This window comes from Lepisosteus platostomus, chromosome 21, assembly GCF_059453375.1.
Source record: "Lepisosteus platostomus isolate fLepPlt1 chromosome 21, fLepPlt1.hap1, whole genome shotgun sequence".
Classification (NCBI taxonomy): domain Eukaryota; kingdom Metazoa; phylum Chordata; class Actinopteri; order Semionotiformes; family Lepisosteidae; genus Lepisosteus; species Lepisosteus platostomus.
This window is the reverse complement of record NC_142631.1, coordinates 9,571,119-9,585,962: the sequence shown is the minus strand read 5'-3', so window position 1 is coordinate 9,585,962 and position 14,844 is coordinate 9,571,119. Positions and strand designations below refer to the sequence as shown.

At 35.3% G+C, this 14,844-nt stretch overlaps 1 protein-coding gene across 7 annotated transcripts in view; it reads right to left on the bottom strand.

Moving 5' to 3' along the window:
* Positions 1-33: 33 nt before the first annotated feature.
* The window catches only part of vav2 (vav guanine nucleotide exchange factor 2), a 197,515-nt gene continuing 182,704 nt past the window's right edge, over positions 34-14,844 (bottom strand). For 2 of the 7 annotated variants that reach the window (XM_088615333.1, XM_088615334.1), the window contains 15 exons: positions 14,807-14,821; positions 14,574-14,683; positions 13,699-13,800; positions 13,319-13,407; positions 12,989-13,002; positions 12,801-12,822; positions 12,047-12,174; positions 11,262-11,333; positions 10,673-10,734; positions 10,277-10,393; positions 9,955-10,042; positions 9,737-9,860; positions 4,053-4,136; positions 3,287-3,441; positions 34-2,640 (listed from right to left, as the gene is read on the bottom strand). In XM_088615333.1, coding sequence (XP_088471459.1) covers positions 2,593-2,640; positions 3,287-3,441; positions 4,053-4,136; positions 9,737-9,860; positions 9,955-10,042; positions 10,277-10,393; positions 10,673-10,734; positions 11,262-11,333; positions 12,047-12,174; positions 12,801-12,822; positions 12,989-13,002; positions 13,319-13,407; positions 13,699-13,800; positions 14,574-14,683; positions 14,807-14,821 — 1,230 coding nt within the window. In that variant the 3' untranslated portion in view covers positions 34-2,592. The remainder of the gene's footprint in view (positions 2,641-3,286; positions 3,442-4,052; positions 4,137-9,736; positions 9,861-9,954; positions 10,043-10,276; positions 10,394-10,672; positions 10,735-11,261; positions 11,334-12,046; positions 12,175-12,800; positions 12,823-12,988; positions 13,003-13,318; positions 13,408-13,698; positions 13,801-14,573; positions 14,684-14,806; positions 14,822-14,844) is intronic. The other 5 variants (XM_088615336.1, XM_088615337.1, XM_088615338.1 and 2 more) reach the window with 4 other exon arrangements.

The following is a 14,844-nucleotide window of genomic DNA, read 5'->3' as shown; positions in this document are numbered from 1 at the left end:
GGATTTAAGGACTGAAACCACCAAACTCTCATGTAAGCAAAAAAGAATGTTTATTTGCTGTAAAAACCTCAATTGAAAACTGATCATTCAATATAGTACACATAATAAAGATTTTGTTTGAAGAATTTAATGACAGGACTTAAAATATCTATAACCACATGCAATGGGTTACCAATATGCAACCAGCAACTAATCCCTTTTTTCCAGCATCTAACTAACGCTGTGTGATCTCATTCCCAGTACACCTGGTAGGGAACCATTTTAGGACTCGTCCACTCCGATACCCTATTTACATGGCCCATATAATGTCATCAACACCTTGAAACCACGCAATAGCCATAGTTTTCTTTGAGAATCCTTTTCATAAAGTTATGATTGGTCTTTTCTAGGTATTGTGAACAGGGTAATAACAGCCCTCCACTCTACTGTGGTCAAGACCCAGATAAAAGGTGCAGTGTGCATCTGGAGTCACATTCCAAAACAGGAATAAACTGCTGTTGGGAAGTTTCTATTAAATATAAAAAAATAAAATTAAATAATTTGGTGTCCACAACCAGTGATCTTTGCTTAGCTAGAAGTCATTAATGATTAATAATGTAAACAATTACAAAAATCAGAGCACCAGGCATTGGAGATAAGGCAAAATCACAAAAGGAAATTTGCACTTTAAAAAGAAAATTCAGATACTGTATCTGTAAGTCAGGGTGACATTGCAATCCAAATTTTGTGACAAAGCTTGAAAAATGATTAAAGCAGTTTACTTTTTCACACACTGAACTAGAATTCCAACGCAGTACAATCAGGATTTAATTCTTATTTCTGTGCAAAAAAATGGATTTACATATTTCTGCAGTTTCAGTCATATGCTACATATCTCACAGGGGTAAATGTTACATTTTATTTATAAGGATACATAGAAATGACACAGCAAATAATCAAAGGGTCAGCTGATTCTAAGAAAATAGTTTTTTTTTAACAATCTTTCATGTCATTGCAGAAATAATGGATAAGCCGTATTCCCAAGAACATCAAACATGCCCCTACTATGGACAAAGGGGAACCATTAATTTCTAGCTATATGCCCCCTGCACCAAATAACAGATTCTTTCAGTAATGGAGCTGATACAGTATGTGCTCCTAGGGCACTATTTTCTTTAAATTCCAACCATTTGGAACTCCTATGTCCAGCATGTTCATGTATCAGCCACAGATGAAGGCCTAGAATTTTGCCATGACATGTCTATCCAGCTGTTCCTTTGTAGAATAGTTCATCACAGAATTTGTGATGTATCTGTCCTTCTGACCCTTCGGTTATTTGTGTGTATATGCTCATTTTTCTGTCTTCGTACTCTTTGCCCACTAAATAAATGTACATTAAAATGGTAGCACTGTGTTGGAGTACTTTATTTTCTTTAGAATAAAAACAAACACTTATAGCCTCATTAAGAGGAAGGCTTATGTGTATGCATGCAGTAATTGCTGCAAATCAAAACTGCAAAAACATCATTATTCATTGCCTGATTCAATGGAAAAATAATTTGAAAATATACCATCTAGTTCATAATATTACAGTATATTACTATTTTCTCTAGTTTTCATTGCTGCAATTACTACAAACTATTACTCATTCAAAGGCATGTAAATGGATGTTTTTTTTCTTTGTGTGCATATAGCATGAGTTAGGGCCTTCCGTTTATTTCCTTCTCTGCATGCATACAGTATCTAGACTTCCTCCTCGCTTAGAATGAGGATAACTGATGCAGTACCCCTTGGCTATTTCTTGATGAATTTCTGGTAGATTTGGGTCTCATGGTATCAAAGGACTGGTCTCAAAAGGTCATTTACACAAATGCTCTTTAAATACTGCAAAAGACCACCGATATCTCTGTTCCAAGACAGTTGAGCAAATTCAGAGACCGAGGGCAGCTGATTTTGAAAGATTTCTGTCCACTTTCAAGGCACCAATTTGTTTTAAACAGCATTCCACAGCAAGTTGAAAATACCCTCACAGAACTCTCCCCTCTATTTCACCAGCCCACAAGGCAATACCATGACTACTAAGGCATATTCTCTCAGCAAAGAAAGTAATTTTTGTTCTACAACTGTTTTGTTTAATTGGTAGAATTATTTTCAGTATAAGTTTCTAGTATGTCAATTTTTAAATAAATTATTTATACATTATAATACCCTTCCTGCAGAAATCCTGCAAATACCCCCAAACACTGTAACTGTACAACAAAGTGAAGTTTTCTGTTTTCATGCTGGGATTTTCTGACTAAAGCATGATTTTGCTCTCTCTTAAGAGATTAAGACCCCTTAAAACACCCCTTTCCCTCTGCAAAGGGGTAGTGCATCTTCTAATCCAGTTTCCTTAATGGAACTCTTTTGTAACAATAAAGCAGATTCATATGTAACCAAAATCATAAGTACAAATGTTCACTGTAAAACACGTTAGCTGATGCAAAGTTCCAGCAATTATTCCACACAAGGTTTCAGAAGATTTCCCTTGATACTCAAGAGTCCTCTCAGAGAGCAGTAAAAGGAATGGCTTTTGTTGGAAATGAAAGGATGACATCTGAACCACCTGTCCAATCATTGTACCCCTTCTTCATCTACATATGTTGAGGGAAACCAGCCAATCTACAAAAGAAGAAGGCAAAATATCAATATAAAGCAAGAGTGGAAATTACATTTGAAGGTTAGTGATGCCTAATTTTCTATGATTAAGAAACCTTGACCAGTTTTAATTAAGACTTTATTTTAACATTATTCTTGTCCATCATTATGCTCACAAACCGAATGACGTGATAAGGACGATAGACCTTCAGGACTAATTTGACTGGTGCCTACAAATAAACTGTAAATTGTAAAGAGAGATCATGCTGCATGATCTGTATCACAGCAATCACATACCTTGTCACACTAAGCATTATTGTTGATCACAATTTTGTTGGTCACTCGTTTTCCAATTTCATTTTAAATGAATTACAGCCAATAACTTCCCTTTGTGACATATCAGTACAGTGTGAACACCGCTATATGCAGCATAATATGTAGCACATTATTAAAGGAGGTTATTATTTAATTTAAGAAATTGCACTGTGTGTCAGTCTCCAATAGTATTCCCATGAAGTTTGTTTTCATCTCAGTTGGAAAGCAAATGCAACCAAGATTGATTTTTAATTATTCATGATCTCTAAGATGTAAAGGTAATAATTCTTTGTAGGAATTATGATCATAAAAGTAAACACAACACTTGACAGAACTGCACAGGAAAGTGACTTACCCTTCCATTGGCTTCCCCTTTCCACCAGCCCTGGTCTCCGCCAATCTTACTGTAGATTTTCACAACGTCTCCTTCCCTCAGAGACAGTTCCCTCATGTCACGGGCTGCAAAATTGTACCTGGCTACAGCTGTTCCAATGGCTCTTGGTGTAAACACTGCAGAGTAGAGTTCAGAAATGAAGAGACTGCCTTTAGGATGTTATACAGTGCTTTTGTGACTTGTGTGTTCAGTATTTAGTTTCTGAATCCTGGCTAGAGCCCTTTCATAAAATAAAACTTTTAAAATAAGAAATGAATTCCAGTTTAAATTCCACAATGTTAACTGTCTTATAAATTGCCAATTCTCTCTTTCCCCTACTATTTTTGTCAATAAAGTAAAAAGGCTGTTATGACCTCAAGAATACATTCAGCTAACAGTTTACATCTATTTCAATTGGACGTGGAAGGATACCTGATTCAAAAGAGGACTCAGTTCTGTCTGTATTAATTAATGAAATACACATCATTTAGAAACCTTCCAGCCTATTCCTCCATAAGCCACAATCCCTCAAACCCTCATCTGTATTAAAATGAAAATACAGAAATTGGACCAAAAGACATTAAAGTAAAAGATGTGAATTAAGTGCTAACCACACATTATCTCCTCCCACAAAAAAGACTGGAGAAAATAGTGGACTTGTCATGGGTTAAACCCTGTTTAAACCAAGAAGCCTATCATCAGCAGAAGAAGCAACAGAGAGACATTTCAGAGCAGAGAAGACAGGTACCTGACCAGAAGGGAGCAGAGGTCTGAGAGGAGAAGTTTAGACCCTGAGGACTGAGAAAAGAAAAGTTGTAGGAAGCACAGGAAGCTGTCATGACAGAGGCGAGAGAGGAAGAAAGGGAAAATTAGCATTCGGTGCTTTTACCTGAACACAGAACTCTTATAATATGTTCAGAATAACTTCAACTTTGTTTTATGAGGCCGAGTAGGGAGCACAACAAAATGAAACAACAAACTACTGGAAACTGATGTTTTTCAATAATATACAAGAGCTAATTGCTCTTAACAAAGATTATTTTATTTTCCTCTCATTGCAATCACACACACTATTGACTTGTAGATTGATACGACTTTATTTTTTAAAAAGCAAGCACCAGTAAATTAGTTTAATTAAGGACACATATGATCCAATTAGTTCTAGGTCATGAAAGTTATAGCCTGGCTCCAAATCTCAGTGGGTTTGATTAGTGAATTCTGAGTTCACATCCCTTCCCTTCTCAGGAGATGAGAACATGCTTGGAATGCATGGCATGTTGATCTGTCTTCTGTAAATACATTCTGATAAGTAAATGAATAATTCAATACAACAGAATGTTTTGGATCCTGCTAGAAACTGAACAAAGGCAGCCATGGTTCACAGGTCAGTCAAGGAAAAATAATTTATTAAACATTTAATGGTGCATGCTATGAATGGGACCAATGAGCTGGACTCAGATCCACGCTTGCCAAGAAATACAATGCTCCTGGTGTTCAAGGCAGATAATGTATGGAAGCCAATTAGTGCTATGGAAAAAATATATGATCCTGTTATTATGATATAACATTGTGTATAACATAAGGAAAAACACCTTTTCAAACACACCATAAAAAATATGTATTTAAACACCAACATTTTCACAATTAATAAAAAGGCCACTTTCATTTAGTCTAAAAATAAGGTTAGATTTGACCTGGGATTTTGTGAAATGGTACAGTACAGTTTCTTTACATTTTGTTTGTGTAAACAACAAATTTCTCCTGTCTTCAGATCACACCCTTCAAGGGATGTTTTACTGTTACACTCCTCATTAATGTATTCTCTTGACTGCTTATGCAACAGTGCATCTAAGTGTACCCGTAGTTTCACATTAAGAATTAAATATAATAGTTTTTCTGTGTATTTTGTGCTTTTCATGAAAGTACTGGCAATGGGTCCAAGACAAAATTTGTCACCTGACCCATTTGCCTACAATGGTGAGAGACAAGGATATCACTCTATTCACCAGGTTTGCTAGTCAGTTAATAGCGTTTAACCCAGAAATTAACTTTATAACTGGGAGTTGTACCTGATGTCTAAAAATAGATACATTACAGGTATTCCATTATTCAAATTACTTTCCACAAAAGGGAGTATGGCATTCTTTTTTTATTGTTCTTAATGTAGATGATAATTCCTTGAAGATAGTATTCTGGGTTCTAAACAATGAATTTGTCAACAACGTTGAAAAATGTTTTTTGTTTGTCAATGTTTTCAGGTTTATCATCCAAAAACTGATTGACAGTACCTGATGGCATTCAATTTGGTTAAGGATATAAGAAATTTTGTAGTTTAGTGCCCTGCAGTTTAGGACCAGCTGCCATAGTCAACAGAGCGATGCAAAAATGAAAGAAGAGTCCTGTTAATGTTTTTTCTGTGGCACTAAATGATAATTATATCGTTATTAATTTCTTTAGATATGCGATTCCATATTATATTCCCTATGAATTAAATTCTAAAAGTATGCTTTTGTTTACTCGGATAACGGGCGTATTTGCAGAAAAGCTTAAAACTATCACTTTTCTCACAAAGTATATAAACGTACAGTAATATGGTCAGACGGAGCATGTTAAAATGTTTCAGTAATAACCACATGTAAAATGTTTAGGAAGAAATGGAATACTGGTGTGTATTTTTTCTTTAAACTACCAATACCAGCCATATACAGTACAGTTTACATACAGTAATATGTTTATGTTCCTAAATTAATATCTTTTATGAGCATGTGAAAGGCATGGGGAATCGGAGATTCTCAAGACTTACTTTGTATGATTGGAAACGAATTCGTGATCGGATCAACGAAATGCTGTGGTGTTACTTTATGTCAATGAAAAAATAAAGTCTTTTTGTTTACAAAGATGGTTACAAGGAATGTGGACCAGGGCAATACTTTGAGTTTACAGCTTGTCCAAGGTCATTCATTATTAATAGTATTAGTAATATCTTCGGTAAAGACTTTGATGCATAAAATATTTCTGCATAATTAAAATATGTATAATAAAGGTGGTAGGTTGTGTACTTTTGTCCAACTGAGCAATCTTGCTTTCATAAAATATACCAACTTTTTAATGTATAATGATTAATATGCTGTAATATACAGTTTAAATTTAAAAGTCTAAAGAGTATACAACTTAAATTCTTAATTGAATAAAAATTGTCCCTCAGCAGTGATTGGGATTCAAAACCGGGTGTTTTCTGGTGACAGCTCAAATGCTGTACATGAGAGGTTAAGCTTTATTAGCTCCACCTGGCGGTTTTACAAGGTGATTCCCGATACTATTAACATAATCTAATATGCATACGGTAAATTGCGGTATGACTTGGTATGACGTGTTATGCCGTGCATAGATGCGACATGCCCACCATGTTGTACCGCAGCGTACCCCGCTTGTTTTGAATGGCTGCATCTGTAATGAGCAAATAAGTACAGGTTTTGCAGCAGCTATTTCACAGCAGAAATGTTCCAATGTGATCTGCATCCAGAGTTAAAAAGTAAGTTGTACTGTATCTGTCAGCAAAACCATCGCGACGACAAGAGCAAAATTTCTATTGGATTAAAAGAGGTGTTCACAAGTCTGCTTCTTTACAATGTAACAGAGCTACTTCATCTCACCAGATGTTTGGTTGCCTCATTTTGAATCACAGAACATGGCTCTGCACGCACCTGGAAATATGATCAATTTTGTGGTGTAAATCTGAGGTTTTACATGTAACAGTATGCATTTTACTTTTACTGTGGTTTAAAATGCACAAATAAATGTCAATTCTTTCTAACCCCCAAAATATAAAAATAGCTCTGCTGTTCCCCTTTAAATAGGTAAGAAAACATGCTTTGATGTAGCGAAAAAATCATAAAGGTAGTGTTTGGATAAATCACTTGATGACTGTAGATTGATATTTACTGTTTTTGTGAATGCTGTCTGGGACCGTTATCCTCTGTCCAAACACAGAATGGTATAATGCTCAGAAACCTGTTATTAATTTATCTTGTTCTAACATTTGTGAAACAAAAGTTTTTGTTCACTCATTAACCACAAAACTTTCCAATGAATTGTAAGTAAAGATTTTTTTTGGCTGAGGGTATTTCATCCAGACTTCATGAAGCATCTGCGATAGAACTGGAGTTTTTTGTTCATGTGAAGAAGGAAGTATGTCAAAGCTACATTTTGTTTCAAGATAATTGTTTGGTATAAAATAGAAAGTTATTTAATTTCTTTTTTAAATTCATTTTGTTTTTCAATTTCTTCGCCCTGTCATTATTTATCATTAAAAAATAAATTATTTAAATCTGTGACATCACTATTCTGTGCATACTGTAGTTTATTTAAATGATTGAAAGATGCGCTGTCTGTTAACCTTGAGTGACTGTGTTTCTGCATGAGTTGATGCATTAATAATGTGATTATTCAGAGGGTGTGACCAGTGTAACAATACTGTCAAAACTGCTTTTCATCACTCTTATTTTTTTAGGAGACTTTGTTCATTGGATTTCTACTCATACTGTTTAATCATGAGTGTCTGCATGAGTCTGTAAACCAATCAGAAGTGTCCGTGTTTTCTTTCTGTGGAATGTTACTTTGTTTCAATAATAATTGTATAATTATTCACACGGATTTAAGATGAATAAAGTTCCAATAGAAGGCAAAATACCACCTGTCTTTGTACTTCCACAGAGCTTGTCTTGGAATGTATTGCAGAATTCACTAAGTATATTCACTACTTGGATGTTTCAATCATTTAAGTGAAATACAGCAGGCACAGAATAGTGATGACAATACCATGCAGTAGAAGATTTAAGGAAATTTGAAGAAAGAAACTAAAGAATCTAAAACAAATTAGAAAAAGAAACAAACAACTATTTTTGTCCCAAACGATTACCTTGAAACAGAATTTAGCTCTCACACTAAACCCCGTAACAGAAACTCATAACAGTTTAACAAGAAACTCATATTGAGGTGTTGCATGAAATACCAGAAATACCTGATGAAATACCCTTGGATTAAAAAAAAAATCAGTATTTACAAATTATAGGATTTTTTTGTGGTAAAAAACAATAACATAACATTTTTCCATGTTTTAGCACAAGATGGATTAATAACAGGGTGTTTGATGAAACTAACTTTCTGTCTTTCAGTGTTTGGAAATACGTTAACAGTCCCAAACAACACACGCACAAAAGACTAAATCTCAAACTACAGTCACAGTGACATATGGGATTACTGGGTTCACTAATTTTCACTACATAGTAGTGTGTATTTTTCTTACCTAGAATTCTGACATTGTACAAGTGTCCTTTTTAACGCATTACTTCCAACTTCATGAAAGTACCATTTTTATTAAAGACAATGAAAGTATAATGTTATGCTCCCTTTTGTCAAAATGATTAGAATTAAGAAAAGCCTGTAATGCATCTATTTGTAGACATTAAGCATAACTCCTGGTTGCATGGTTAGTTCCTTGGTTAAATGCATATCACTGACTAGTACATAGGAATGTTGCTAGCCTGGTGAAAACCTGGTGAATACTGTGATATCCTTCTCCCACACCATTGTAGCCAGTAGGGTCATGTGACAAATTTCGCCTTGGACCCTTCGCCAATACTTTCATGAAAAGCAGAACATACTGTACATGGCAAAAATATCACAAGTACGTAGCTGCATCAGCATGCATACTGTAGGCTGCAAAGGAACAAGTGAAGGTTTATTCCATGCTGAAAAGAGAAGTAAAGAAACACAACGTTTTGGTTGTGGAGCCTTCTTTGGGTGTGTACTATTACATTTTACATTACAAATATTTTACCTTTACTTTTAAGCCTGAATGAAAGCTGCCTGTTTATTAATTGCAAAAAGGTTATATTTTTCATTATGAAACAAGCATTATGTCAAGTAACGACAGGTATGTACTATTTTTATGGTACATTTGAGAAAGGCATTCAACCTTAGATTATACAGTATGTATAATGATGTCTTGCTGAAACTCAATAATTTTGAAATTATGCAACGTTATCTTGTTAAAGGAGTAACACTTATTGTGCAATGTTATCTCATAATAACACAATAAGTTTTTTTCTATGTGGCCCTAACTGGCTTCAATGGTAATTCAATGGTAATTTCAGGCTTCAATGTACATGATAATCAGACTTTTTCCTGACCCCAGTAAAGAGGGTCAGGAGCAGAGATTGAGTGGGAGCATGTGTTTGCATGCTTGTATTCTTAATGATTGACCTATCAGTTAACCTGCATTTACATCTTGTCATTCCTCTTACAAGCTGTCTACAATAGATTAAAGTCTTTACCTAGAAGTGAAATCATCTTCACTATTTGACAGAGTCCATTTAACAGTTAGAAGCTTGAATAAATAGAAAAAGAACAGATTATAACTGCATGCTTTACCTGGGGAGCGAGTATTTGCACGGGAGGTAGACCGTTCTCGAGATTTGTAGGGGTACCGTAATGTTGTATCTAACAGCTTGAAGCTCTCCTTCAGAGAATGCATTTGATAATACTCAACCAGCTCCTAAAGCAGATAAACAAATCAGTATTAAATTAGAAATCAACACCTCTGGAAAGTGTATTGTATTGCAAAAGTTGGAAAAAAAATAAATAATTACCAAGAGGCTTTCAAACTTTTTTGCTTCTGTAATGTGGATCCAGCTGTCTTTTTCTACAACTTTAATATGTTTCACTTCATCATTAAACCTTGGAAAAGAAAGACATTTTCAGAACAGGAGCATAAATTAAAAATATGTTGTAATTTATAGTACATGAGAACAGTTTTAATTTAACATAACATGATAGATTTAGGCAGGTAACAGTCATTAATAAGAATCATACTGCTCAAATTAAACATTCAGCATTTGGTGGTTTTTACAACACAAACTCTGAAAGAGATGTTTTGTTCCATGAAAGGAAAATTCACCAGCGCAATCTTACTTGATGCTGATGGCGAAGCGCTCTGCCTCTGCCGTTCTCTCTCTGATTAAGTACGTTCCGCTGGTGTGGGACTTAAGGAGATTGTCTGCTTGTTGTCTCTCCATGTTACCAGCAAACCTGCCAGAGTGAAGAGAGAAGGTAGGCAGTGTCTACTCAGCATGTTTCACAGCTGTTTTTATTATTCTCTTCAAATGCCCAAATCATATTTCTAACCGATCCATACCAAACTATTTAAATACTTCTGATACTTGAAAGAACATAAACTCAACAGTGTGAGACGATTCACAACATATTTAACATGCTTGGAGGAAGTGAATATCGAAATCACAACATATTTTTATGCTATTTAAGAAAGAAACATACTCTTCTTCTTTCAGATATTAAGGAGGCACCTACCATGGATAAGCATTGTAATCGTGATCTCTGGATGACTGCCGATTGGGAAGAGACTGAAAGGGCTGGAAGAAAAGGCAGAACAAAATGAATTGCAATATTAGAACTGAACACATAGAGGATGTGAAGGTTTGTTGATTTTTTTCTGTTAGCAGGGACAAGTATGAGCTAGATTATATTCTACAGACTACTGCAGTGTCCTTACCAACAGGATTGCCCTGGGGAATGTATTTATACCTCATATCTCATATCTACAAATCCAGACTGATCTACCCTGGAGATTTTTGCTTTTTTGAGCCTGCACTGAATTTAGACTTTGGCAAGCAGTCTGATTTAGCTAAGCAAAAAAGAGTAAAAGACCAGATGGTAACCTAATTTACAAAAACATCAGTGCAGGCTAGCAAGAATACAGGAGTTCAACTTGTTATTCAGCATCTACTTTCCAATTCGTAACTCTTAGTTTCGTAATGCATATTTCCCATCCAGAAGCTCTCAAAGAGTATAAATGGGATATGCATTATGAAATGTTTTGTGCATGTTCAATAGTGGAGCAATCCTTAATGAAGTTTCTTAAAAGAATTAGATGTATTACCTTAGGATCTAAACAGGGTTTCACACTATTACTGGGGAAAAAGCCACTCTTCTGTGTCTGCACCAGTTTTCCCTGCAACATACATGTTTAAAACTTTATTTATTTTTTATGTGCTTTATTCACATTGCACTAAAACAGTAGTATTTTTAAGAACTACATTCTTTACAATATTAATGGCTTTGTTCTCACTTCGCAGTTCAAGTTCACTAAACATTAGTGCTGTGCACTAACTGGACATTTGCACAATGTGTGATAAATGTCTGCAATGTAACATTTTAATGAAAGTTTTCAATTCACATTTTTGCTGGCAGTAAGATTCTTTATTCCCTATTAAGCACTTGGATGGAAAACACATAATACCTCTGGTTATATATTAAGATATCTTCACCCCTCTCCACTTTGCACTTCTCTGCCCCTCCTGCCTCCTCCCCTCTCCCAGCTTTTGTTCTTCTGTGCTGTTTAATCTTTGCTGTCTGCCCTGTCTTTCTCACACCTGAAGAAGGCTTCACAGCCAAAACTTTGGGTTTTCTCTCTTTTCTTTTCAGCATGGAAAAAAACTATTATTTGTATAATTGTAGACTACACATGCTGACACAGCTACCCACCCGAACTATATTAAGATATGTGTTTAAATATTATTTATGAGCTGGTATGATTATAATGAGCTGGTATGATTATAAGATATAAAGAACTCATGTTTTCACGGAGTGTGGGCAGTTCTGTTGAAATTAAATGCACTATTAAAATACTGGTACCATTAATTAAGGTCAGTCAACTGAACTCACCTCCCACCATGAGGAGTCAGGGTCACCTTTCAGCAGCTCAATGACATCCCCTGTCTGGAATGATAGGACTGGCTTTCCCGGAAGTGTGGGGGTCCCATGGTAATTCCGAACAGCCACCATCTTAGGGCCTTAACAGTCACAGAACAACCCATTCATAAACAAGAACAAACCCCACCCTTTTTATCCCTAATTCTGGACAACAATTAGTGGGTTTCCAAGTGTTAAACCAAAAATGTCAACAGAAGCATTACTACCTCTTTAAAATTATCATCAATCAGAGATGATTTGTCTTTTGAAAATTCATTCAGTGCTGAAACTGAGTTATTTCCATAAAGATCTGTAAATACTTCTAAATAACACAATACTTGAATTAAAAATTAAAAAACTTAAATTAAATTAAACCTATTAGATTATGTGGCACTTCAGGGGCTTTAGTAAAGGTCAAAGCTTTACATGTATTTTAAGATGCTGCATACAGTATGTACTGGAAAAACTGATGACTTAATTGTATTTACGATCAGATGTGCACTAGGTGGCAGCAGAAATCTGCTCCAGATACATGCTTCATTGTATCATGATGAGCAGTAGTTTTGACAATGATGAAAGGCAAAATAAATCAAACCACTGCTTTCCACTTCTTTACAAATGTAGTTTTCAAATATAGAAATTGTCATTAATGTGAACAAAGCCACTTATAATACATAGACCTGTTAATGCTAGCAATGGTAAAGCTGTTACCAAAAAAGAATCTTACCTGAAGCATGAGGTCCAGGCTCCTGTTACAAAGACATGAGTAAAGAAAGCAGGATTTACATTTGATTATATCAAATAATATTACAGCAGCTTAGAGCAGGATTTTTAATACACCAAATCTATAACTAGGAAAGCGGAATATGAATATCTTGCAAAGGTAAAGGTTCAAAAAGGTGTGGAAAAACTTACCGAGTCTTGGGGATCTGAAAATTGAAACATGCAGACAATGAGAATTTTTGGTCATGATACAATGCTTTGAATTATTTTAATGACTGTAAGTATTACATTTTTTAAACCAAAGAATATTTACAAACAAATCTGCAATGCACACTCTGCAATACATTTTCTTTCTGGAAAACAGCAAAATGAAGGCTTTTGCACAAAAATAAAAGTTAAAGTTCTTGTAAAGCTAATAGTATGTGAGAGAAATTGTACTAAATGTACTGAATAAATTAGAAGGGAGCCTCACTGTTTATGTAGTTGCGGCCACTGAAGAATGTAGTTTAATATTGCACTTACTTATTTTGCATATTGTAATGACCTCCAGGCATTCCTTATGTGCTCCAGTGCCACATTTGGAACAGTAGTAACCTTGATAAAAAATTCCTCTGGTGAAGAAAAATAAGAAGGATAGATGTTGTAATTGCATGCCAGTACTTTTGTACAGTATTTGCAAAATAAATTAAAAGCACGACTGATGAGGCAAAGTGCAAAAAAAAAATCAGGGCAATGAAAACACTTCTGGTGTGGGAGCAAACAAAATTCTACAAGTGTTTAAGACCTTGGAAAAATACTGAATCACTCCTGTCAGTTAAATAATTAATTCTAATGGGTAATTAAGTAAGCAACCATTAGGACCATTATAAATAACGATCCCAGATTTCCCTTTCAAAGCTCACCTGAGCAGCATCTTGCAGGCCCTGCAGTTGGTGTTCTTTTCGAACGTGTGCATCTGGAAATTGTGATGGTTTGCTGTGGCCCTCTCTGGCTTTATGTTTGACCTGGAGATGAGCAGAGTATCACAAATATTTCTGTTATTACCCCGTTTTCTCTTTCTGGTGTGTATTCAGTCCTAAGATTAAAATTGTTGAGATGCAAAGTAAATGGTTTGCATATGACCACAAAAGAACAAATCCCACTCCACATAATATATTTCACCATTGTCTTGATGCCCTTACTGGAAAATGGTGTAAAACGCAGTAGATCAGGGACCTAATTTACTATAGAAAGCTCAGTACCCTGAACATCCACAGCTGTGAGCACTGCAGCTCATAGGAGCAAAAGCAGTGCTAAATGAAAAGAATTTGGTATACGGGGAAATTAGCTGAAGAGGACAGAATAGACTCAGCACTGCATTATGATTTGATGTAAAGATGACGTGTCTGACAGCATTCTAGAGTTTCAAATCTTTCATACGGTGTATTGCTTCTACTGTATATGCAGTACAAAGAGCTGGTTGTAAAAGAAAAATGTGTGAAGTAACATTGCAAAGCTTTCTGATTCCAGTGATTCCACAATTGTGTCATATCTCTATACTGTAGGAACAGAAACATCACAGGATATTTTGCAAGCAAAGCTGAATAAAAGCAACAATGAAAAAGACAAACAGTATCTCAGTTTTTCCTGGTAGAACAAAAATACAGCTCTGAAAAGGATTCTTGTGACATACAGTTCACTGGTAGCATTTTCCCAATTCTTTAATTTACCTGATCCTAATTTTTTGCCCTTAAAGCCAGGTAAACGTATCTAATTTGCCTGGGTTCTCTAGACTTACATTGCCATTTCAAATTGCTCCATCCACTTCCTCTTCATGTCCTCAGTCTTGCAGAAGAACTGGAACCCATGTTTTCCCTGAAGGTGAATCAGGTAGAACCCATAGGACCACTGGCAAAATGACAAGGAGAGAGACTCAGCATTGGGTATCACACTCTACCAATTATGTTACAGCTGAATATGCACCTTGTATATGCCAATCTAGATATTGTGAAACATTTTATACCAGCTTACCATCTTTCCACTTGACTAGTGAGCATGAAGAAAAAACA